This window comes from Mesoplodon bidens (genome assembly GCF_964165515.1).
Source record: "Mesoplodon bidens genome assembly, chromosome: 7".
NCBI classification, from domain to species: Eukaryota; Metazoa; Chordata; class Mammalia; order Artiodactyla; family Ziphiidae; genus Mesoplodon; species Mesoplodon bidens.
In genome coordinates, this window is record NC_138164.1 from 38,066,193 (window position 1) to 38,091,518 (window position 25,326).

General features: G+C 44.0%; 1 protein-coding gene and 1 long non-coding RNA gene across 13 annotated transcripts in view; one reads left to right on the plus strand and one right to left on the minus strand.

Moving 5' to 3' along the window:
* The window catches only part of LOC308619859, a 154,590-nt gene that overhangs the window by 85,866 nt on the left and 43,398 nt on the right, over positions 1 to 25,326 (minus strand). For 4 of the 12 annotated variants that reach the window (XR_014016248.1, XR_014016251.1, XR_014016253.1 and 1 more), the window contains exons 3-4: positions 19,349 to 19,434; positions 18,339 to 18,454 (exon numbers count right to left, since the gene is read on the minus strand). The exons of 3 other annotated variants lie outside the window; for them this stretch is intronic. This is a non-coding gene — a long non-coding RNA (uncharacterized lncRNA). Of the gene's footprint in view, positions 1 to 12,265; positions 13,861 to 18,331; positions 18,455 to 19,348; positions 19,435 to 23,347; positions 24,002 to 25,326 lie in introns of those variants that run through there. 5 more of the 12 variants (XR_014016258.1, XR_014016249.1, XR_014016257.1 and 2 more) reach the window with 5 other exon arrangements.
* Positions 7,448 to 12,053, plus strand: LOC308620066 (speedy protein E4-like; the record flags this gene model as incomplete). Its single annotated transcript, XM_081239404.1, has 7 exons — positions 7,448 to 7,567; positions 7,662 to 7,743; positions 8,250 to 8,471; positions 9,277 to 9,335; positions 9,820 to 9,905; positions 11,423 to 11,591; positions 11,752 to 12,053. The coding sequence occupies 7 exons, from the start codon at positions 7,448 to 7,450 to the stop codon at positions 12,010 to 12,012; spliced, it is 999 nt and encodes a 332-aa protein (XP_081095530.1). The 3' UTR covers positions 12,013 to 12,053.

A 25,326-nucleotide genomic window follows, 5' to 3' on the forward strand; every position in this document is an offset into this window, starting at 1 on the left:
CAGCTGGTCTGGGGTCTACGTGCTTGTGGGCAGCATGCAGTTACCTTCCTCCCCCCTGCTGGGGGCTTCAGTCTCTGCAAAACAGCTCCAAGGACGTGGCACAGAACAGTATCTACAGCCCTTGAGGAGGAACTAAAGGTCCTTGACTTTGTTTAACGGCTACACTAGTATTATTTGGTCTTTTGGGACTCTTTTCCTTTCTTTTGGCACTTTCTCCCTTCTCTGATTAAATTGTTTGTTTCCAACTCACGGAAGGCTAGGAGGCTAAAATTTTCTAAAGACAAGAAGCAGGCAGAAGACATGGGGAGAATCCGTCCCAGGAAGGCCCCACAAGGTCCTGCTCACTTACAACATCACATTCAATCTGGGCTGTTTACGCCATTTTGGGACAACATACCAACACATCTTAAGATGGGTCCCACCCGACTGTTGCACATTTGGACAAGGTGCGGTGGGGTGGGATTATGCAAATCCAGATCTGAAGACTAGATAAAGCAATCAGGGTATTTCACAGTATACAAGAGAAATTTTCATGGGGACAGAATACCAACCTTCTAATATTTGAAAGCCTGTTAGCCAAGAGGGAGAGTGAACTTCTGTTTTGTTATACAAGGACCCAATCAGCTGTGATGGTTGAAAGCATGATGAACGCAAATCTGAATTCATTTGCCTCCTAACAATGCAACGTCTACAGCAGAGGGACACAGGTCCTCAAGCAGCAGTGCTTTTCCCAGCAGTGCAGACCCTGAGGAGAGCCAGGCTTTGGCAGCTCTGGAGGACCTCAGACACTCTTTGCACGGCCTCTGAGACCTAGAACATCTCAGAAAGTCCACGAGTGCAAACCAAAGAGACACTCAGTCCCTGCACCTTGGATGAACTGATTTGACTCTACGTATGCATTGCTTGGGCTAATTAGAAATATGGAAGTGATCAGAAGACAGAATAAACCTCTGGGCACATCCTGAACAACAGAGATACTTCTCATCAAAGTCCAAACAATAATTCAAAAGCAAGATTCAGAGCCAAAATGTGGAAACAAACCAAGTGTTCACTGACAGATGAATGGATCAAGAAAATGTAGTGTGTATATTCACACAACAGATATTATTCACCCACAAACAGGAAGGAAAGTTTCTAATTGATACAAAGACCATTTATGTATTTTTCAAAGATTGACATTTCTTTGTATGAACAGTGAAAATTTAACAATTCCACTTTTAAGAGGAAAGGTTAGTGTTTCTTTGTAGAAACAATTAAGTCTCAGCAGTAGAGGCATAAGCACACACGTGCACACAGAGTAAACAGAAGAGCGCCCCGCTACCTCCCCGCAATCTGATCCCCCGATGAGCCCTGCTGATTCTCCCTCCAAATATAGAGAACCTGTTTACTTCTCTCCATCTTCTCAGACATCGTCTTCCTGGACTACCACGCCAAATTCCTAACCTTATCTGGGTCTCCCGACTTCCACTCTTACTGAATCCCCACCCCATCCATTTATGCAGCAGCCAAAATCAATTGTTCCTCTTTCAGTGCAAACTGGATCAGGACACCTCTCATTCACTGCTTTCCCACTGCACTTGGCAAACATCTGAACTTCTTCAGACCCACGGTTTTATTTCCTTCTCACTCACTGTGTACTGTCCACACTGGCTTTGGGGTCTAGGAAGGAAATTTTGACACAGGCTACCACACAGATGACAGGCGAAGACGTTAAGCTAAGTGGATAAGTCAGATACAAATGGACAAATGTTACATGATTCCACTTCTGTGAGGTCCCCAGATGGGTCAAATTCATAGAGACAGAAAGTGGAGTGGTGGGTGTCAGGGGCTGGGAGGGGGGTGGGGAGTCAGTGTTTAATGGGGACAGAGTTTCACTTGGACAGGATGAAAACATTCTGGAGATGGATGGTCGGGATGGTTGCACAACAATGAGAATTCTTGTTTTCCTTCCTTAAGATTTTTGTTTTACTTATTTTCGGCTGCGTTGGGTCTTCGTTGCTGGGCGCAGGCTTTCTCTAGTCGCGGCGAGCGGGGGCTACTCTTCGGTGCAGTGTGCAGGCTTCTCATTGAGGTGGCTTCTCTTTGCGGCAGAGCATGGGCCCTAGGCGCGTGGGCTCAGTAGTTGTGGCTCGCGGGCTGAGGAGTTATGGCTTGCAGGCTCAGTAGTTGTGGCGCACGGGCGTTAGGTGCTCCGCGGTATGTGGGATCTTCCCGGACCAGGGCTCGAACCTGTGTCCCCTGCATCGGCAGGCGGATTCTTGACCACTGTGCCACCAGGGAAACCCAAGAAAAAAGGCAAGACTCAGACCCCAAGGGGAGGAGTGGAAGTACGAGTTGGGAGGTTCAGAAGAAGCTTCCAGTGACACTGCATGACCCTGAGTTGGCTATTTTCTTCTCTGCATCTCGGCTACCATATACTTCCTACCCTCATAGAAAAATAACCTGTCTGGAATTGGAAATTTTTCCATTTAGTCTTTTTGTGCATGTGACATTTTTATTCAGAAGAATAATCTGTGTTGAACTGGAGTTTTTTCCATTTAGTATTTTGTACATGTGACATTTTTATTCAGGTAGTGAAATCTCTGGGTCAACAGTGATACCACATTCTCAAGATTTTGATAAGTAGACTAGAACTTCTTAACTGGAATCAAGGGGCAGGCTTTGGATAATCCATGGACTTTGTGACATCCAAAGGTGACCTTTTTGTGTGTGTGTGTGTGTTTGTAGACACCCTTTGAAGGGTGCGTGAGCACCTGTAGTTTTCTATGATTTTAGCTTCTCCAAATGGCTCTTGGACTCAAAGGTGCCTGAGGGGAGCGGACGTGTACTCCCCCAGTACAGAATTCTGAACGCAGTGTCAGTAAACATTCAGCCAAAGAGCTTTGCCAAATTGCGTGTTTTAACGTAACTTTTTAATCCACTGACTCGATGTACCTGGGATCTTTTTTTACATACTTATCTCACTCTTTATTTATTTTTTTTGGGGGGGTACGCGGGCCTCTCACGGTTGTGGCCTCTCCCGTTGCGGAGCACAGGCTCCGGACGCGCAGGCTCAGCGGCCATGGCTCATGGGCCCAGCCACTCCGCGGCATGTGGGATCTTCCCGAACCGGGGTACCAACCCGTGTCCCATGCATCGGCAGGTGGACTCTCAACCACTGCACCACCACGGAAGCCATTATCTCACTCTTATAAGGCAGAAACGTTGCTGCTTCCCCTAAGTTTCCTTGTCCCTCTCCCCACTCTCCCACCAGGCCGTGGAAGAGGAATGGGAGGGAGAGGGAGAGTCCACCAGGGAGAGGACAGTGCACCTGCTGGGAAGCGGTAAAGAGGGGTCCAGGGTGGGAGGGAGGGAGACACAAGAGGGAGGGGATATGGGAACAGGTGTATATGTATAACTGATTCGCTTTGTTATAAAGCAGAAACTAATACGCCATTGTGAATCAACTGTACCCCAATAAACTTGTAAAAAAAATTAGAACTACCATATGACACAGCATTTTCATTCCTGGATATATATCGAAAAAAATAAAACCAAAAAACATTAATTTGAAAAGATATATGCACCCTAATGTTCATGGCAGCATTATTTACAATTGACAACATATCGAAGCAAGCTAAGTGTTTATTAAGAGACGAATGGGTAAGGAAGATGTGATATATATATATATATACAATGGAATACTACTTAGCTAAAAAAAAATTTTGTTTGAATTGAAATTGTATCAAGTATCTTTTCCGACCTCAACGCTATGAGACTAGACATCAATTACAGGAAAAGAGCTGTAAAAAAATACAAACGCATGGAGGCTAAAGAATACACTACTCAATAACGAAGTGATCACTGAAGAAATCAAAGAGGAAATTAAAAAATACCTAGAAACAAATGACAATGGAGACACGACGACCCAAAACCTATGGGATGCAGCAAAAGCAGTTCTAAGAGGGAAGTTTATAGCAATACAATCCCACCTTAAGAAACAGGAAACATCTCGAATAAACAACCTAACCTTGCACCTAAAGTAATTAGAGAAAGAAGAACAAAAACATCCCAAAGTTAGCAGAAGGAAAGAAATCATAAAAATCAGATCAGAAATAAATGAAAAAGAAATGAAGGAAACGATAGCAAAGATCAATAAAACTAAAAGCTGGTTCTTTGAGAAGATAAACAAAATTGATAAACCATTAGCCAGACTCATCAAGAAAAAAAGGGAGAAGACTCAAATCAATAGAATTAGAAATGAAAAAGGAGAAGTAACAACTGACACTGCAGAAATACAAAAGATCAGGAGAGATTACTACAAGCAACTCTATGCCAATAAAATGGACAACCTGGAAGAAATGGACAAATTCTTAGAAATGCACAACCTGCAAAGACTGAATCAGGAAGAAATAGAAAATATGAACAGACCAATCACAAGCACTGAAATTGAAACTGTGATAAAAAATCTTCCAACAAACAAAAGCCCAGGACCAGATGGCTTCACAGGCGAATTCTATCAAGCATTTAGAGAAGAGCTAACACCTATCCTTCTGAAACTCTTCCAAAATATAGCAGAGGGAGGAACACTCCCAAACTCATTCTACGAGGCCACCATCACCTTGATACCAAAACCAGACAAGGATGTCACAAAGAAAGAAAACTACAGGCCAATATCACTGATGAACATAGATGCAAAAATCCTCAACAAAATACTAGCAAACAGAATCCAACAGCACATTAAAAGGATCTTACACCATGATCAAGTGAGGTTTATTCCAGGAATGCAAGGATTCTTCAATATACGCAAATCAATCAATGTGATACACCATATTAACAAATTGAAGGAGAAAAACCATATGATCATCTCAATAGATGCAGAGAAAGCTTTCGACAAAATTCAACACCCATTTATGATAAAAACCCTGCAGAAAGTAGGCATAGAGGGAACTTTCCTCAACATAATAAAGGCCATATATGACAAACCCACAGCCAGCATCGTCCTCAATGGTGAAAAACTGAAACCATTTCCACTAAGATCAGGACCAAGACAAGGTTGCCCACTCTCACCACTCTTATTCAACCTAGTTTTGGAAGTTTTAGCCACAGCAATCAGAGAAGAAAAGGAAATAAAAGGAATCCAAATCAGAAAAGAAGAAGTAAAGCTGTCACTGTTTGCAGATGACATGATACTATACACAGAGAATCCCAAAGATGCTGCCAGAAGACTACTAGAGCTAATCAATGAATTTGGTAAAGTAGCAGGATACAAAATTAATGCAAAGAAATCTCTGGCATTCCTATATACTAATGATGAAAAATCTGAAAGTGAAATCAAGGAAACACTCCCATTTACCACTGCAACAAAAAGAATAAAATATCTAGGAATAAACCTACCTAAGGAGACAAAAGACCTGTATGCAGAAAATTATAAGACACTGATGAAAGAAATTAAAGATGATACAAATAGATGGAGAGATGTACCATGTTCTTGGATGGCAAGAATCAACATTGTGAAAATGACTCTACTACCCAAAGCAATCTACAGATTCAATGCAATCCCTATCAAACTACCACTGACATTTTTCACAGAACTAGAACAAAAAATTTCACAATTTGTATGGAAACACAAAAGACCCCGAATAGCCAAAGCAATCTTGAGGACGAAAAATGGAGCTGGAGGAATCAGGCTCCCTGACTTCAGACTATACTACAAAGCTACAGTAATCAAGACAGTGTGGTACTGGCACAAAAACAGAAAGATAGATCAATGGAACAGGATAGAAAGCCCAGAGATAAACCCACGCACATATGGTCACCTTATCTTTGATAAAGGAGGCAGGAATGTACAGTGGAGAAAGGACAATCTCTTCAATAAGTGGTGCTGGGAAAACTGGATAGGGACATGTAAAAGTATGAGATTCGATCACTCCCTAACACCATACACAAAAATAAGCTCAAAATGGATTAAAGACCTAAATGTAAGGCCAGAAACTATCAAACTCTTAGAGGAAAACATAGGCAGAACACTCTATGACATAAATCACAGCAAGATCCTTTTTGACCCTCCTCCTAGAGAAATGGAAATCAAAACAAAAATAAACAAATGGGACCTAATGAAACTTCAAAGCTTTTGCACAGCAAAGGAAACCATAAACAAGACCAAAAGACAACCCTCAGAATGGGAGAAAATATTTGCAAATGAAGCAACTGACAAAGGATTAATCTCCAAAATTTATAAGCAGCTCATGCAGCTCAATAACAAAAAAACAAACAAAATCCAAAAATGGGCAGAAGACCTAAATAGACATTTCTCCACAGAAGATATACAGACTGCCAACAAACACATGAAAGGATGCTCAACATCTTTACTCAGTAGAGAAATGCAAATCAAAACTACAATGAGATATCATCTCACACCAGTCAGAATGGCCATCATCAAAAAATCTAGAAACAATAAATGCTGGAGAGGGTGTGGAAAAAAGGGAACACTCTTGCACTGCTGGTGGGAATGTGAATTGGTACAGCCACTATGGAGAACGGTATGGAGGTTCGTTAAAAAACTACAAATAGAACTACCATATGACCTAGCAATCCCACTACTGGGCATATACCCTGAGAAAACCATAATTCAAAAAGAGACATGTACCAAAATGTTCATAGCAGCCCTATTTACAATAGCCCGGAGATGGAAACAACCTAAGTGTCCATCATCGGATGAATGGGTAAAGAAGATGTGGCACATATATACAATGGAATATTACTCAGCCATAAAAAGAAACGAAATTGAGCTATTTGTAATGAGGTGGATGGACCTAGAGCCTGTCATACAGAGCGAAGTAAGTCAGAAAGAGAAAGACAAATACTGGATGCTGACACATATATATGGAATTTAAGAAAAAAAAATGTCATGAAGAACATAGGGGTAAGACAGGAATAAAGACACAGACCTACTAGAGAATGGACTTGAAGATATGGGGAGGCGGATGGCTAAGCTGTGACAAAGTGAAAGAGCGGCATGGACATATATACACTACCAAACGTAAGGTAGATAGCTAGTGGGAAGCAGCCGCGTAGCACAGGGAGGTCAGCTCGGTGCTTTGGGACCGCCTGGAGGGGTGGGATAGGGAGGGTGGGAGGGAGACGCAAAAGGGAGGGGATATGGGAACATATGTATATATATAACTGATTAAATTTGTTATAAAGCAAAAAAAATAAAAAAATAAAGATGAAGAAAAAAAAAAAGAATAAAATTTTGCCATTTATGACAAAAAAAAAGAGGGGTCCGGATACCTTGAGGGGGGTTTTGGAGGACGGGCAGAGGTTGGGTCAGTGGCAGGAGATACCATTTACCCCGATCCCTGGGACAAGTGCACGCATAGGTCTGACAGTTACTTGTGTTTTCCTTCAAACTTGTTTCCTTCAAACTCTGATGATGACATCAGAGGCTTCCGACCTTCCCGATTGGATGGACCAGACTCCTTGGTGCTTGGCAGCAGTAGTAGACAACAGAATCTCGCCAGAGCTTCTCTCCACTGACAGTTGCCCCGCAGCTTGGAGAAGGGACGACCACTTGTGTTTAGCCCAAGTCCAGAAGAAGAGTTGGGACAAAGCAGAGTCTAGGCTTCGAGGAAGGGAAGAGTCTGGGAGACATCAGGGACAATTGTCAACCGACTTCCCAGGCTGAGGAGCTGAACTCCCAGTCCAGCTCTTCAGGGTACCCCATGGAGTTGACTGTCTATGAAGAAAGCCCAGGACCATCAGGTGAGGGAGCTGGCATGAGAAGGAATTTCAGAGATTTGACCAGTAAGGAGGAAAGGGTACAGAGGTCGGGAAGGAGCACCTGCATAAGGTGCCTATGAAAGAAAGGAGACATTCAGAGAGCCAGGGATTGAGGGAGGAGAGCACAGGAGCTGGGGACACGGAACACCTGGGGAGCAAGAAACAGGGTTAGGAGATGAGATCCAAGGATGAGAGAAGAGGAGAGAGGAAACAAGGGGAGGGTTCTTTTTTTTTATTCCTGGTGGGAGAAATTATCTACCATGAGAAAGAGTTTCGAGAACGGGAAGCTGGACAAATGACAAAGAGTCAGGGGAGGGATAGGTAGATATGGACAGAGAAAGATGGAAAGATGACTTGGGGCAAGGTCAGCGGTCTGTGAGACTGGAAAGCACGGGGGGGGAGGCGGAGTCGGGGTGGGGTTGGGTGGTCACCAGTGGCTGGATTCCCAAGACGAGAGCGTCATACTGCAGTCTCTTCTCCTTCGTCAGCTCCCTGGGCTGGTTGCAGCCCCCCGCCTCAGCATCCCGGCTGTAAGAGGAAGAGGTCAGTGGCGTTCAGAGCGGAGGTGGAGGGCAACACGGCCGCTGAGGCCCAGGACACCTGGGTCGTGGAGTCGTTCAGTGGGCTCAAGATGAAGCTCAAGCGACAGCGGGTGTCTTCAGTGCTGCCTGAGCACCACGAGGCCGACACCTGGGTCGTGGAGTCGTTCAGTGGGCTCAAGATGAAGCTGAAGCGAGAGCGGGTGTCTTCAGTGCTGCCTGAGCACCACGAGGCCGACACCTGGGTCGTGGAGTCGTTCAGTGAGCTCAAGATGAAGCTCAAGCGACAGCGGGTGTCTTCAGTGCTGCCTGAGCACCACGAGGTCTTCAAGTGGATGCTTGGTAAGGACCCACCGCCCTGCCCAGCAACCTCCAATCCTATACTTGAAAAACAAACAAACCAAAACTTCCCATGACTACACTTTCCCAGTGGAAAAGAATTCCCTGCTACTTGGTGCGCTCTCCGTCCCTGGCGGACTGTCTACGGATAAAGGATACGGGGGACACATAAAAGATACAGGATGAGGTTAGACTTAGAAATGATACAAGACTAGGTTAGATTTAGAAATGATACAGGATTAGGTTCCCTTGGTTTCAACTGTACCCGAGACTCTAGCTCTTACTGGCCTTTTGAATCTTACTGGCATGTTCGGGGTGGAGGGAGGAGGGGCTGACAAGCCATCTTCACCCCCTGACATGACTGTCAATTGAGACATTGGCTGAGAGTATCTTGATGCCCTCTGCAGGTACGTGAATGCATGATGAAGGGGCATCACTCCCTGTCACTCGGCCCCCCCAGAAGGGGAGTCACCCCCTTTCCTCCCACAGTGAATGGTCTTCCCTCCCCTCTTTCCGTCAGCTTCACCCTGGGCCACATCTTGGCATTTCCCCAGGGGGGCGCGGTTCACCCTCTTGGCTCTGGAATGCTCCCACGACAGCCCTGTTCCCACTGGCGACATCTGCCCTTTTTTCACAGAGGATCCCATCGTTAAGAAATTCCTCGCCTGGGACAAAAACCTGGAAGTATCTGACAAGGTAAGTCACCCACTGAGATGGATTCCTGCTCCAGCGCCTGTTCTAGGTGGGCGCGCTGGGTGCTTTCTACACCCACGTTTCCACTCCCCTCCTAACCTCATGCCTTGTCAACACTTCCCTCCAGGGGCCTCGAGGTCCCCTCTGGGATCTGAGCCCCAGGAGTGCCCCTTTGGTGGTTGCTGCCTAAGTCCCCTCTCCTCTCAGATCCTGGGGACTCACCTTGGCTCCGGTTCATCGAACACCGTCCTGTGCCCGCGGCCCTAAGTCCACGCCCTCAATCCCACAGCCTCCCACCCTTGGAGCGCCGCCAACTCTGACCTTCTGTCCTCTCCCCTTCCCCAAATAATCAGGCTCACCCCACACGCGGGTCTCTCCTCCAAGTGGCACCACCCATTCCTCGTCCCCTGCTCCCTTCTCCCTCCCACTCTTTCTCCTCTTCCAGGATGTGACCTCTCTCCTACGTTTTTTCCCCTCTTTCCATAAGTATCTCCTGTCGATGGTGATAGCGTATGTCAGCCGGGCCGGCCTCTTCTCCTGGCAATTCCAGATAATCCATTTCTTCATAGCTCTGTGAGTACCTTGCTCCATCCCCGCCATCAATATTCAACACCCTGGGAGGGCAGAGGGAGAGATGTGGGGCTCTGACCTTTCATCTATTTTTTTAAACCCCTTTGTACTGACTCTAGGTGTGAAAATGACAGGATTACGGTACCGTGGTTTCTTTTTCAAACCATGTTCTGTTTTTTATAGCATTCATTGTCAAAACAAACTACCCTAATGTCAATTAAAACACTGAAAGAAACAAAGCAAAACGCGAAACTTTCCTAAGAGGAGAGGAAGAAAGAACTGACACCATCCTGCCCCCGAGTAACAGACTTGAGACGTTTCCGGTTCGAATTCTCCGGTCTCAGGTCTTCCGACATCAGCACCAAGTGTGATTATCTTCCGTTTCTGCATTCCCACGACAAATGCCACAATCGGGGCCCGTATCACATAGCGCGGATTTGGTGTCAAATGCTCCCCACTGATGTTTCTTCCAAGTCTCCCAAGCCAGTTGGCTCTATTTGCCTGAACATCCTTCCAAAACACAGGTCTGACCGCTTCACACAATTTCATTGGCTAATGACATGCCAAATCAAGGCCAGAGTTCTGCGTTGGGATTTAACTCTCTCTGCAATCTCCAGCACACCGTCCTGATACTTTACTCCTGTGTTTCACTGCTCCTTCCAAATACCCTGCCCTCTAAGTTTCTATTGAGCTTTCTATCCAAGTATCTTTGCCATACATTTATCTGAAGAAAACGACCCTATCCTTAAAGTGGGTTCAAACACCAAAACCTTCACGATGCCCGATCTCCCTAACTTCTGCATCCCAGAGGCACTTTAGTTCAAATTGTATTATAATGTGATGCTTTGCATTATAGTCATTTCTTATCTCCCCCCTTCCCCTTCCCCGGTCCCACTAGACTAGACACCACGTGGAAGGCAGGTCTCGTCAAAATGTCAATGCATTCCCAAAACACTCAGCACAATTCTTTTCATTGGGCAAATGTTTGTTATTGTGAGACTTCTAGGTAATCAGTATTGCATTTGGCCATGAGATAAAATGTTCATTCATTCATTCATTCATTCATCTAACAAACCTTATAAAGTACACCCTACATGCTGGGGAATATGAGGTGGTGGGAACAGAGATTCACAAAAGGCTGTTGAATTCATGCATCAATATGAACCAAGCCCTAAATGTGTCATTTGCTAAGAGAGGGATGAATGCAGAAACAGATCAGATCAGCTCCTGCCCTCAGGAACTGTACATGTACCTACAACATAGGAAGAGAGGTGTGTGCACATAAAACAAGTTGAAGGGAACGGGGGGTTTGGATCGTGTCCTCATCATCAAGGTGTGAGAGGCACCCTTCTGAAGGTCCTGCCTGGCAGTGGCTCCCTGATGACTGGGCGGCTCCCGGTGACGCTGGGCAGGGCTGGGTGGGTCGTGTGAGGATGCTCAGCCTGCCTCTTTTCTGGGAAGCTGATCTCAAGTGGAGGCCCTTCCTGTCCTGATGACAGCGACCTGATGTCTTTCCCCAGCTATGTGGCCAGCGACATGGAAGAGAACAACCAGGCCCCCAAGCAGGCCATCGTTTCGTTCCTCTATGGAAAGAACAGCTCCCAGCATGCCTTGTTCCACAAACTGCGTTCCCAGTTCATCCGATCCATGGGCTGGAAGACATGGGTCACTCGGGAAGAGTGCGAGCAGGTGGGTGGGCTGTGGCGGTCTCGGGGAGGGGGAGGGACGGAGAGGAGGTGGGGATCATGGGGGACTCGGTTTGGGACCTGGGGACAGACGAGAAAGAACCGGAGGCGGGGCAACGGGAGGCAGCGGCATCCTCATTGCCAGGGGCTGTTTGTCTTTCCAGATCCAGGCTTTTGATCCAGAGCTCTGGGTGTGGGGAAGAGATCGCGCCCTCTTGCCCCAGAGGCCCCAGGACCACGCAGGCCTGAGGTCATCGGCCTGCGCAAAGGTAGGTCTGCGTGCGCAAAGGTGCGGGTGGAATGACGTGTTGTCTACTGAGGAAATCGGAGGAATCCCACTGCTGGACCCACATCACCTCTCACGCTGTGAAGGGGGCCAGCCAGGCACACAGCCATGTGCCGACTCTGCGCCAGCCACGGACTGACAGCCACACACAGACACCAGCACCGCGAGGCCCGTGGGCACCAGACATCGGGGAAACCAGTTTGTCCCAGAAGCATGGGTCTCACTGAAGTTATTTCACCCAAAGCAACTGGGTCCAAATAACAGCTTTGACGAGATGGTGATTCTTTTCCATATACTGTGTTTCCAGTTTCTCTTTTTCATTCATTTTTGGCCTTATATCCCTCAGGGTTATGGGTTCTAGCATTTAGCTACAACAGAGTAAATGTCTACAAACAGGATATTAGATAGAACAGCCCACACGTTCAATAAGAAAAGATGAATTATGACTAGCTTTATATTCATCCAAATTTACTTTCAAATTGCCTATGGCCAGATCACCTGTGACTCTTTATTCCCCCTGACTCACCACTTCTGGACCAATGATTCCTCTAGTACAATTCACCTTTTCCCCCTCACGTTTATGGTCAAGGGGGTTTATCACAACGACTGAAGGTTAAGGAATGCCAGCTTCAGCATGGCTTATTACAATTGACACATTAGAGTTCTAGATGTGGGCAGAGGATTGAGCAAACATTTGGGTTAAGTCTTGCAAACTAGCTGTCTTAGTCCATTCAACCTGCCCTACTACAGACCGCGTTGCTTAGAAACAACACAGCATGGTCTCTTTTACAAGGGCAATAATCTCATTCATGAGGGCTCTACCCCATGACCTAATAACCTCCCAAAGACCCCACCTCCTAAGACCAGCACCTTAGGGGTTAAGATTTTAAGATTTCAACATAAGAATTTTGGGGGACACAAACATTCAGCACATAACACTAACCAAGTTTAGGGCTGAGTATTATTTAAACATTAGGATCCAGGGACTTCCCTGTTGGCACAGTGGTTAAGAAACCGCCTGCCAATGCAGGGCACACAGGTTTGAGCGCTGGTCCGGGAAGACCCCACATGCCGCGGAGCAACTAAGCCCGTGCGCCACAACTACTGCACCTGCGCTCTAGAGCCCACGAGCCACAACTACTGAGCCTGCGTTCTAGAGCCCGCAAGTCGCAACTACTCAGCCTGTGCGCCTAGAGCCCGTGCTCCGTAACAAGAGAAGCCGTCAGGAGAAGCAACAGAGAGTAGTCCTCGCTCACCACAACTAGAGAAAGCCCACACACAGCAACAGAGACCCAATGCAGCCAAAAATAAAAGAAAGAAAATAAGTAAATAAATGAAAACTTAATAATAACATAGACATTAGGATGCAGGGTTAGGGTTAGGGATCCGGCCTCAGGTCTCCTGGTCCATGATGTTGACTTGTCAGTGATGTTTGTAGTGTGCTTCCAAGTTCAGAATTTAAGTGGTGCCAAAGGACCAAGGTGAGTTAAGACTAAAGCAGCATTCTCCAAATGCCAGCTCCCTGAGCAGAATCACCTGGAGTCTGGGCTATAAAGCAGATTACTGGGCCTGACCTTGGGTGTATTCAGTAGTTTTTGGAGTCAGGGTCACCAAAGTCCAAGAATCGCACTTGAAAACAATGAATGGTTCAGGACTGGGGTTCAGAATGGAGAATTTGAGATAAAACTCCAATCATAAATGAGTCTCAATTCTGGTTAGAATTGACTAAGAATGTGAAAACCTTTATATCTGGACAGTTGCCACTTTGAAATCTGACATCCTTGCTCCTTCTCTTACTTCCAGATCACAGAGCCCAGGAGAGATGAGGATGTTCAACAAGAAGTCAATCCAGACACTGACGACAGCCGTGAAGAAGGAAGGGAGAAGCCTCTTGTGCAGATCATCGAGAAGAAGCCAGCATCTTCTAGAATGAGCGGAGGCCAGTTTTCGTGTTATACTCCTAGGAGCGGGGCGTGCTTCTAGGAGTCTGTGGCAGGACAATAAGAAAACAGGGTTTATTCAGATTCTACCCTTTTGGAAGGCACCACCTCAATTTTCAGATCATTTCATTTCCATCTCCCCTGAGACGAACATTGGAGGTCCCATTTTTTGTACACTTGTTTGCCCCAGTCTAGAAGCATTTGAAGGTGGAGTGTAGCGGCTCAGAATAGGAGGGAATAACATTAAAATATATAATTAGAAAAAAATATATATATATATAATTACAGCCACAGGGTCATGACTCATGACTTAAGTTTCACTGGCTTATTTTGAAAATGTCACCTATAAAATTATTGTATTTTTATATTTTATGTTTATATATTTATTTTAAATAGTTTTGAAATAGTCTTCATTTTGAAACATCTTATTACTACAAACTTTTGTGATGAGAACTGTAGCTGTTGTATATTTACACATATATACAATTTTACTCACATTTTCAAGAGAGATTGTTGATTTTATCTATTACATAATATTTCCATTCTACTTATGGCATAGTGGGTATTTCCTCCCAATTCTTGTAAGCATAAATTTGTATTTTCTTAGTTCTCATTATTGAATTGTGGGAATTCAGTCCTAATTTTTTAACTTGCCTCAGCATGTTTGTATGTTATTTTAGATTGTTCAAGAGTACTGTGCGATGCAGCTTTTGGGGAACTACAATAAAGATGAAAGTCTTCTCATAGTCAGGATGTGTGTGGTCATTACCAGTTGGCTTCGCCTCTTTGCTGTCCAACGAGGTGTTGCTTAATGGCGTTGTGATTATCCAACCACATTTCTTAACTCTGAAAAATAGTCCTCAATTATTTTTCATGTAGAGAAAACTACAGAAGATGAGGCAGGTCTTGCATCATTCAGGACTCCAATACTGAGAGACAACTCTTGGGTAAAAGGAAAGATAGCTTTATTGAGGAAGCCGGCAGTCCAGAAGAGAGGTGGACTCATGTCCCGAAGAACCAACTCTCCCCTCCTGAAGTTTTGCTTGAGGACTATACAGGGAAAAGAGAAAGGGGCTACATGTTGAAGAGAGGGTTACAGGGTGCGTGATCAGCTCACGGTCATTCTTCTGATTGGTCAGTGGTGAGGTAACGGGGACTCAACATCATCAGCCTTCTGGTTCCAACTGGTCTGGGGTCTACGTGCTTGTGGGCAACATGCAGTTAACTTCTTCCACCTGCTGGGGGTTTCAGTCTCTGCCAAACAGCTCCAAGGACGTGGCTCAGAATATTACCCAATAGCCCTTGAGGAGGAACTAAAGGTCCTTGACTTTGTTTAACAGCCAAGAGATGATTATTTTGTCTTGGCTGTTTTTTCGGCCTCGCCACGCAGCTTGCAGGATCTTAGTTCCCTGATCAGGGATCGAAAACAGGCCTCTAGCAGTGGAAGCGCAGAATCCTAACCGCTGAAGTGCCAGGGAGTTCCTGACAGTAGACTTTAAAATAAAAAAAAAAAACAGACCAAAAGGAACACAGTTTTAAGGAAGCTTAACTTTCTCAGAAATGCAGAAATTTTGTTGTGCATTTATTTTCTTTCTTTTTTTCCCCCAATACATTTATTTATATATTTATTTATTTTTGTCTGCGTTGGGTCTTCGTTGTTGCACGTGGGCTTTCTTTAGTTGCAGTGGAGTGGGGGCGACTCTTCATTGCGGTGCGTCGGCGTCTCCATGCAGTGGCTTCTCTTGTTCCGGAGCATGGGATCTAGGCACGTCGATTCCAGTAGTTGTGGCTCACGGGCTCTAGAGGTTTTTTATGTTTTGCAAGTATTCATCAAATGTTTATTGCTTGAATGAATGACAAATAATTTCTTCCAACAATCTTCAAACTGCTTAACACTATGACAATATTTAGCGTTTCAAATTTCACATGACCTTAGTCTTTCTGTGCTCTAGTTTCTAAAAGCACGTGGGATCTTCCCGGACCAGGGCTTGAACCAGTGTGCCCTGCACTGGCGGGTGGATTCTTCACCAAGGAGCCACCAGGGAAGTCCCTGTACATTTATTTTCAAAAAAATAATAAGGCCGGATGAATTCAGAACTAGGTGCAGAAACCTCTTCCAGTGAGATACAGAATCTCTGCTGTTTAGGCAGATTTAGAGAACAACTTTTCCAACCACTTATTAAAGAGACCAATACTCCATGAAAAAAATTTATCATTTGTACAGAGAGAAAACCAAACTCCAGCTTTGCATCAATATAATATTTACTACTAAGAGAACCATAAGCTCTTTTTTGAAAATCTCTGGAATAAACATCAAAACTGAGCTGCCTTCGGCTCAGACAAATAAAATTCCCTTTCTACCCGTCTCCTACAACTTTCTATACTCATTCAGGTTGTGTCCTTCACTATCCTCTTTCTGGTGCTGGAACAATCAGTCATTTTACTTTAGGACCAAACTATTTTTGTTCCTGTTAATAAACAAAACTACATCGCATTATCTTGCATACAAAGTTGTACCACTCGGTTGCTGGAACCAAGGAGGACCATGCAGGGCCCTTCCATGTCCCCTGCCTCTTGTTTGTAAAATAGCTGCAGTCTCCCAGGCCTCCCCTGAGTCACCAAAGAACAGGTTCAAGCAGTTACTGATTAGGACAACAGCAGTCACAGAATCTTTAGTTCCTCCCGAAGGACGTAAGTAACAGTGTCAGACACACACTCCTAACTTGTTTTGCAGATACTAAAACCACTACAAGAGGAGAAAGCTAACTGTATGATGACCAGACTGGAGCTATGACACAAGCTGCTCCATCTTGAGCAGACCTGAACCAATGGCTTACACAATTCCAGGAACTGGCCTCAAGGAAATGGGAACAAACCAACACTGGAATTGAAGATTAACTGTGCCTGAAACAATCAACATGACACTGACCACACCGCTGCATGACCAATTTCAAGAGGATGGTCAGAGCTGACTGTGCTACTCTGCATGGAGCCCCCACCGGCACAGCCCAGAGACTTCCCGTCTTTTCCCTATCAACCCCTTTTCCCTCTCATTGGCAACTGGGAGATGGTATTGGGGACACTAGCCCACCATCTTCCCAGGTTGCCAGCTTCCTGAATAAAGCATCTTTCTTCTTCCACCAACCCTTGTCTCTGGAACACTGACTTCTGAGCGATGAGCAGCTGAACCTGAGTTCTGTTCCAGCCGATAACATCACTATGGGTCAAGTCTCATTCATAGTATATTAATACTAACTTTGAACCAAAGTTACTTCCATTTCACAAAGAAAACTAGGAGTGAATGATTGACAACTGCCCATCACACATCAGCATTTCAGGCTAGCAGAGCTCATGAACACACATAACACAACTTTACACAGCCACAAACATCCCTTACACAACTTATTCAAGTGGCAGAGACAAACACATTCATTAACACACCCACAGACAGAGCCTCTAGGTAACAAGTAAACATATGCAGCAAGAGCATATAACTTGAGATTATGCTTAGTAATCAATGCCTCAGGTTTCTGTCTTGCTTACAAATGACCTCGGTATCCAATGATTATCCAGTAAGTAGCACAACTTAGTACCAGTTCAAGGGTTTACGTAAACTGAAGATCTGGGAATTTATCGACAAGCTAACACAGTAGAAAACATAGTTACTGTTGAAAGAAAGTTTGTCAGAATAAAAACTAAATGTGGTTAAACACAAACTTACATTTTTCATAACCTTAAACATTAAGTAGAAGTAATATGAGCTTAGTTGATGGGCACACCTATATAAATTTAGGAAGAACACACCCAAGTAGAATTGTTTTAAATGTATGCCTAATACTGATAAATAAGATACGAATAACTTTTTATTAAACCAAAAATATTAAACTAGCTTCATGTGTCAAAGATTTACCTAAATTATGTAAACTTGAAGTCTTTAAATTTCTGAGTTGATTTTTTTTTTTGGCTGCACCGAGGGGCTTGCTGGATCTTAGGTTCCTGACCAGGGACTGAACCTGGACCCTGGCAGTGAAAGCACCGAGTCCTAACCACTGGACCGCTGGGGAATTCCCTGACTTGATTTCAATAAGAATATTTTTCTAGCACATTTAAAGTATTAGAAGTTCTAATTCCTTTCTCTCTGAGAATTTTAGGGATATATAATTTTTATAAGCACATTTGTATCTTTGTAAGCCAATCAGGACAGAAACCCTTTAATTTAACAGACTCTACAATCTACTTTAATAGATCCAGAAGTAGGAAAACATTACATATTCGCACTGTCAGAGGTAAAGACCTTTTTGAATTATAGACACACAGACATACAGAGAAATGGAACTTTTACCTGCAGCTTTAAGTCTTAGACTTGGGTCAGGAATAAACACTCACCAGTCTAGATACTAAAGAGCCATTCTCATCCCATTGGGCAAGAGATTCTTAATTGATTTGAGCTTGTCAAAGTAGACAAATAGACAAACAGAAAAGACTAAGAAAAGACTAACAAACTAGATCCTCTGTTACCTCTCACCTAACTGAGATCAGTTCTGTAGAAACTTAATCCCTTTAGAGACCATCAAGTCTTCAAACGACAGAGCCAAACTCAGAACCACTGCTGCCACCAATGGGGAACCACTTAGCTGGAATCTGAGAACAAAGGAGAAACACAAAAGTAATAGAAGGGGAAACTAAAGAAACAGAAAGTGAGCCAAGTTCAAAGGCTGCTTGGGTTCACCCCTGGGAGAGGAGACAAGATGTACCTGGGCTTCACTGGCTCATGAAATACACCACTTGTTGCTGGGCTTTTACGGCTTTATTTACGTAGAACTGATATACAAAATCTAGCCCATGTTTAATGTATATAACTTGATGAGTTTGGACATATGCACACACCTGTGATACCATCACCACCATCACGATAATATACTCATCACTTCCAAAAGATTCCTTCTATCCCTCTGTGTGTGTGTATGTGTGTTAGAAAGACGTAACACAGCACCAGGTACATGAAAAGGTGCTCAACGTCACTAATCATCTGGGAAATGCAAATCAAAATCATCATGAGATACTACCTCACATCTCTTAGAATGCCTACAATTTTTTATTTTTTTTTAAAGATAAGAGTTGTCAAGGTGGTAGAGAAATCGTAACCCTTGCATATTGTACGCAGGAATGTAACATTGTGCAGGCACTGTGGAAAACAGTATGTAGTTTTCTCAAAATCTTTTAAATAAAATTTCCATATGATCCAGCAATCCCACTTCTGGGTGTACAGGCCCAGCTCAGAGACACTGCAGCTTCAGTTCCAGAACACTGCAATGAAGCCAATACCGCCATAAAGCGAGTCACATGAAATTTCTGGTGTACCCGTGCATGAAAAGCTTCTGTTTACACTATACTGTAGTCTGTTAAGTGTGTGACAGCCTTGTGTCTAAACAAACAATGTACATACCTTTATTGAAATATACTTTGGGGAAGAGAAATATAGATCAATGGAACAGGATAGAAAGCCCAGAGATAAGCCCACGCACATATGGTCACCTTAGCTTTGATGAAGGAGGCAAGAATATACAATGGAGAAAAGACAGCCTCTTCAATAAGTGGCGCTGGGAAAACTGGACAGCTACCTGTAAAAGAATGAAATGAGAACACTACTAACACCATAACACAAAAATAAACTCAAAATGGATTGAAGACCTAAAGGTAAGGCCAGACACTGTCTAACTCATAGAGGAAAACACAGGCAGAACACTCTATGACATAAATCACAGCAAGATCCTTTTTGACCCACCTCCTAGAGAAATGGAAATAAAAACAAAAATAAACAAATGGGACCTATTCAAACTTAAAAGCTTTTCCACAGGAAAGGAAACCATAAATAAGACAAAAAAACAACTCTCAGAGTGGGAGAAAATAGTTGTAAATGAAGCAACTGACAAAGGATTAATCTCCAAAATATACAAGCGGCTCACGCAGCTCAATATCAAAAAAACAAACAACTCAATCCAAAAGTGGACACAAGACCTAAATGGACATTTCTCCAAAGAAGATATAAGATTGCCAACAAACACATGAAAGGATGCTCAATGACACTAACCATTAGAGAAAGGCAAATCACAACTACGGTGAGGTATCAGCTCACACCACTCAGCATGGCCATCACCAAAAAATCTACAAACAATAAATGCTGGAGAGGGTGTGGAGAAAAGGGAACCCTCCCCCTGCACTGTTGGTGGGAATGTACATTGATACAGCCACTACGGAGAACAGTATGGAGGTTCCTTAAAAAACTGAAAATAGGGCTTCCCTGGTGGTACAGTGTTTAACAATCCTCCTCCCAATGCATGGGACATGGGTTCAAGTCCTGGTCCGGGAAGATCCCACATGCCGCAGGGCAACTAAGCCCGTGTGCCACAACTACTGAGTCTGCACTCTAGAGCCCGCGAGACACACCCACTGAGCCCGCATGCCACAACTACTGAAGCCCGCATGCCTAGAGCCCGCGCTCCACAACAAGAGAAGCCACCGCAATGAGAAGCCCGCGCACCACAACACTGAAGCACCTGCTCGCTGCAATTAGAGAAAGCCCGCGTACAGCAACAAAGACCCAACACAGCCAAAAATAATGAATAGATAAAAATACATAAATTTATACAAAAAAAACCCAACTAACAATAGAACTACCATATGATCCAGCAATGCCACTCCTGGGCATATACGCTGAGAAGTCCATAATTCAAAAAGAGACACGTACCACAATGTTCACTGCAGCACTATTTACAATAGCCAGGACATGGAAGCAACTTAAGCGTCCACTGACAGATGAATGGATAAAGAAGATGGGGCACATATATACCATGGAATTTGACTGAGCCATAAAAACAAATGAAATTGAACTATTTGTAGTGAGGTGGATGGACCTAGAGTCTGTGAAACAGAGTGAAGTAACTCAGAAAGAGATAAACAAATACCATATGCTAACACATATTTATGGAATCCAAAGGAAAAAAAGTGGTTCTGATGAACCTAGTGGCAGGACAGGAATAAAGATGCAGACGTAGAGAATGCACTTGAGGACATGGGGAGGGGGAAGGGTAAGCTGGGACGAAGCGAGATGGAAACCAAAGGAAAAAAAAAGTGGTTCTGATGAACCTAGTGGCAGGACAGGAATAAAGACGCAGACATAGGGAATTCACTTGAGGACACGGGGAGGGGGAAGGGTAAGCTGGGACGAAGCGAGACAGTGGCATGGACACATGTACACTACCAAATGTAAAACCGATAGCTAGTGGGAAGCAGCCGCATAGCACAGGGAGATCAGCTCAGTGCTTTGTGTCCACCTAGAGGGGTGGGAAAGGGAGGGTGGGAGGGAGACGCAAGATGGAGGGGATATGGGGATATAGGTATACATACAACTGATTCACTTTGTTATACAGCAGAAAGTAACACAACGCTGTAAAGCAATTATACTCCAATAAAGATGTTAAAAAACATACTTTAGGGACTTCCCTGGTGGTCCAGTGGTTAAGAATCCGCCTTCCTACAGGGGGCGCAGGTTTGATCCCTGGTCGGGGAACTGAGATCCCACGTGATGTGGTGTGCAGCACAGCCGAAACAAAAAGAAAATTAAAAATACTTTACTGCTAAAAAATGCTAACCATCACCTGAGCCTTCGGCGAGTAGTAACCTTTTTGCTGATGGAGGGTTTGAAATAGTGTGAGAATTACTAAAATATGACCCAAAGACAAGAAGTGAGCAACTACTGTTGGAAATACAGTGCCAACAGACTTGCTCAACAAAGAGTTGCTGCAAACCTTCAATTTGTGAAAAACACAAGATCCGGGAAGCACAATAACTATAATAGAATATAATGTAATAGAATATAATACAATATAATATAGCCTGTATATTCAAAGAAAAGGAAATCAATATCTAGAAGAGATACATGCACCTCTATAGTCATTACAGCATTATTCACCAGAGCCAAGGTAGGAAAAAAATGCAAATTTTCATCCACAGAGAAATGGATAAAGAAAATGGGGTATATACATAGGATATTATTCAGACTTTCCTATTAGAAGGAAATCCTACCAGTTGTGACAACGGGGATATAAACAGAACACATTATGATAGGTGAAATAAGTCAGTCACAGAAGGACAAAACTGTGTGTTTCCACTTATATGAGGTGAGGTATCTAAAAGAGTCACCCATAAATTGTCAGGGGTGGGGGAGGAGAGAATGGGGAGTTGTTCAACGGGTATAAAGTTACAGTTACACAGGATGAATATGTTCTAGAGAACTGCTGTATGACTAAGCATCTCTAGTTAACGAGGCACACTATTGTTTTCGTTTGAATTAAAAAAGTTTAATTCAAGTGTAACTGACCTACTACACTATGTTAGTTCCAGGTGCATAATATCAATATTTCTGTACATTAGAAAATGATCACCAAGATTAACTCTAGTTATGGTCTAGTTACCATCCGTCACCGTACAAAGTTATAATGCTATTGACTGTATTGCCCATGCTGTATAGTTCATTCCCATGACTCATTTATTTTCTAACTGCTTATCTGTTCCTCTTAATCTCCCTCACCTATTTCACTCATCCACCTACCCTCTTCTGGCAACCACCTGTTTGTTCTCTGTATCTATGAGTCTGTTTCTGTTTAGTGACATTAGTTCATTTGTTTTGTTTTTTAGAGTACACATACAAATGAGATCATATGGTATTTGTCTTTCTCTGTCTGACATATTGCACTTAGCATAATACACTCTAGCTCCATCCATGTTGCCACAAAATGGCAAGATTTCATTTTTTTTTAATTTTTAAAAATTTATTTTACTTTTGGCTGCATTGGGTTTTTGTTGCTGCATGCAGCCTCTTTTCTAGTTGCGGCGAGCGGGGATTTCTCTTCCTTGCGGTGCATGGGCTTCTAATTGCGGTTGCTTAGCTTGTTGCAGAGCATGGGCTCTAGGTGAGCGGGCTTCAGTAGCTGTGGTACATGGGTTCAGTAGTTGTGGCTCACAGGCTCTAGAGCGTGGCTCAATAGTTGTGGCACACGGGCTTAGCTGCTCCGTGGCATGTGGGATCTTCCCGGACCAGGGCTTGAACCCATTTCCCCTGCACTGGCAGGCGGATTCTTAACCACTGCATCCACAGGGAAGCCCCTCATTCTTCTTCTTCTTTTCTTTTTTTCTGGCTAATAGTCCATTGTGTGTGTGTGTACAGTTATATATATATACATATACATATATATGTGTATATATATATATATATATACGTATACATATAAATATATATGTATATATGACACATCTTCTTTATCCATTCATCTATGGATGGACACTTAGGTTGCTGCTATACACTGGCTATTATAAATAATGCTCAATGAACATAGGGGTGCATGTGTCTTTCTGAACTAGTGTTTTTGTTTTCTTCCGAAAAAATACACAGAAGTGGAATTTCTGGATCTTATAATTAGTTCTACTTTAAAAGTTTTGAGGAATGAGGTGCACTACTTTTGAAACGAAGTTTACCTGGTGATGTTAGGTGAATCCATCCAAGATCTCTGTGAAGACCTCCAAAACTGTTAAAACATAAGGGTAGGGACTTCCCTGGTGGTCCAGGGTTAAAGAATCTGCCTTACAATGCAGGGTACCTGGGTTCAATCCCTGGTCAGGACACTGAGACCCCACGTGCCACAGTGTAACTAAGGAATGGTGTGGAGGAGGTTAAGGAAAAGACCATGCCAAGCTCAGAGGCCGTTTCAGATGGCAACAAACTCCTGACATTGACTGCAAATCAAAGTTCTTTATGTGGAACAATCGAAGAGGCAGGATGGGTCCTGTTAGCAAGGTCCCCTGAGATGCCAGGTCACCTGACCCCCAGCTCCAGATGCAGAGATGTCTGGGACCCAGGCTTTGCTGGCCTGGGAAGGCTGAGGGTGCCCAGCTGCTGACAGGACACACGAGGTGGGGGGATGAGGGGGGCCGGGGGAAAGAGTTGGTTGCCGCCCAAGGCAGACAAGCGTCTGTGCAGAACTGCCTCGGCTCAGCCTCGAGAAGCCTGGCTCAGAAATCGACAGCAAGTCTTCCAGAAGCTCTGCGCATATTCCATTCAGGTGTCGCTGGTCACATCTGTGGCTGCCCGGATGAAGACTGGGGGCCCACTCGTTCACACACTGAAAGTTACTACCAAATGCAAGAGAGTGAGGGATCAGACCATGAACTACTCTAATTTTAATGCCTAAGTAGAATCACGCGCACCTTATTCTACTTTCCGGTTTTGCATTTGTAATTTCACAAAATGTGTGATTTGTGGGGCTTTTCTAATTGCTTGTCATTTTGCCTGATGCGAAAAAAACAGCACAATAAGAAAACATTATAGTTTTCACTGGTAATGGGCATAAAAATATACGCACTGTTCCTGCTTGAAAAGAGCATTAATGTGAACGTTCCAGATGATTTTCTATTTGGTGATGGGTTAAGCGGCTTGACCACATTCACTTTTATGTAAAGGGAAGATGAGAAAATTGCACTCTTCTTGCACTTTAAACTTTAAGAAAATGGATTTCGGGAAACCTGGATAACAAATTAAGAAAGCAATCAGAACTGCAAATATTTAGGGGTTTTAGGTTAGTTTCAAAACACAAGGGAACAACCCATGATGTATGTGTCTTAAAAGACCCCTTGGTACAGTAAGATTCCACAGACAGCCTTGTAATCACAGAACTCAGAACTGGTTACACATTTCCCACAAGCCACTTTCTCACTGTTAGGTTAACAGTGTCGGCTCACTCCCCTGCTTGGGGGCAGAGAGGACCGGTCTCCTTTCCTTTCTGAGATTCCTTTCATGAGTGGCTAGAAAGCTTAAGCACTGGAATTTCATTAAAGAAAAGGAGTATTCCTCAGAGGATTGTAAATGACACAACCCCAAGAGGACTTTAACAGCTGCGTCCCTGTGTCAGAGATCTCCCACGCATGGCTGGGGCCCAAATGACACAGAACAGTGGGGGCCCAAGGGCCGCAGTCCTAGGACGCCGCTCCCCAACCAAAAGAGTCCTCTTGCTCCTCAGGGAAAAACAAAGGTGTTCTCAGACACACACAACTTCTGGAGCCAGGAAGTGAGGACCCCACCTGCCTGGCCTATCCCAGGAGAGTGGCTGATGCAGTGCCCAGAACCAGCAAGGGGAACTGAGACCCAACAGAAAGGGAACCAGGAGACCGATGCATTCCTCCCCCCGCAAAGAAGCTGCACCCCAGTACTGACCCAGGAGGGTGCTCTTCAACTAGGAATCTTATCCACACAAATGTGCTGATTTTGAGAAACTTTTGAAATGCATGGTATTCAACCTCTCAAAGTAAAAAAAAGTAATGAATTATATAGCAATGCGGGAAAATACAGGAAAATGACAATAAACCTTGGAAAACAATGTTTACTAACAGGACCCCAACTGGAAAAATTTAGAAACATTTAAGACGACTCTGAAAGGCAGTAAGACAAGGAAAACAAAACA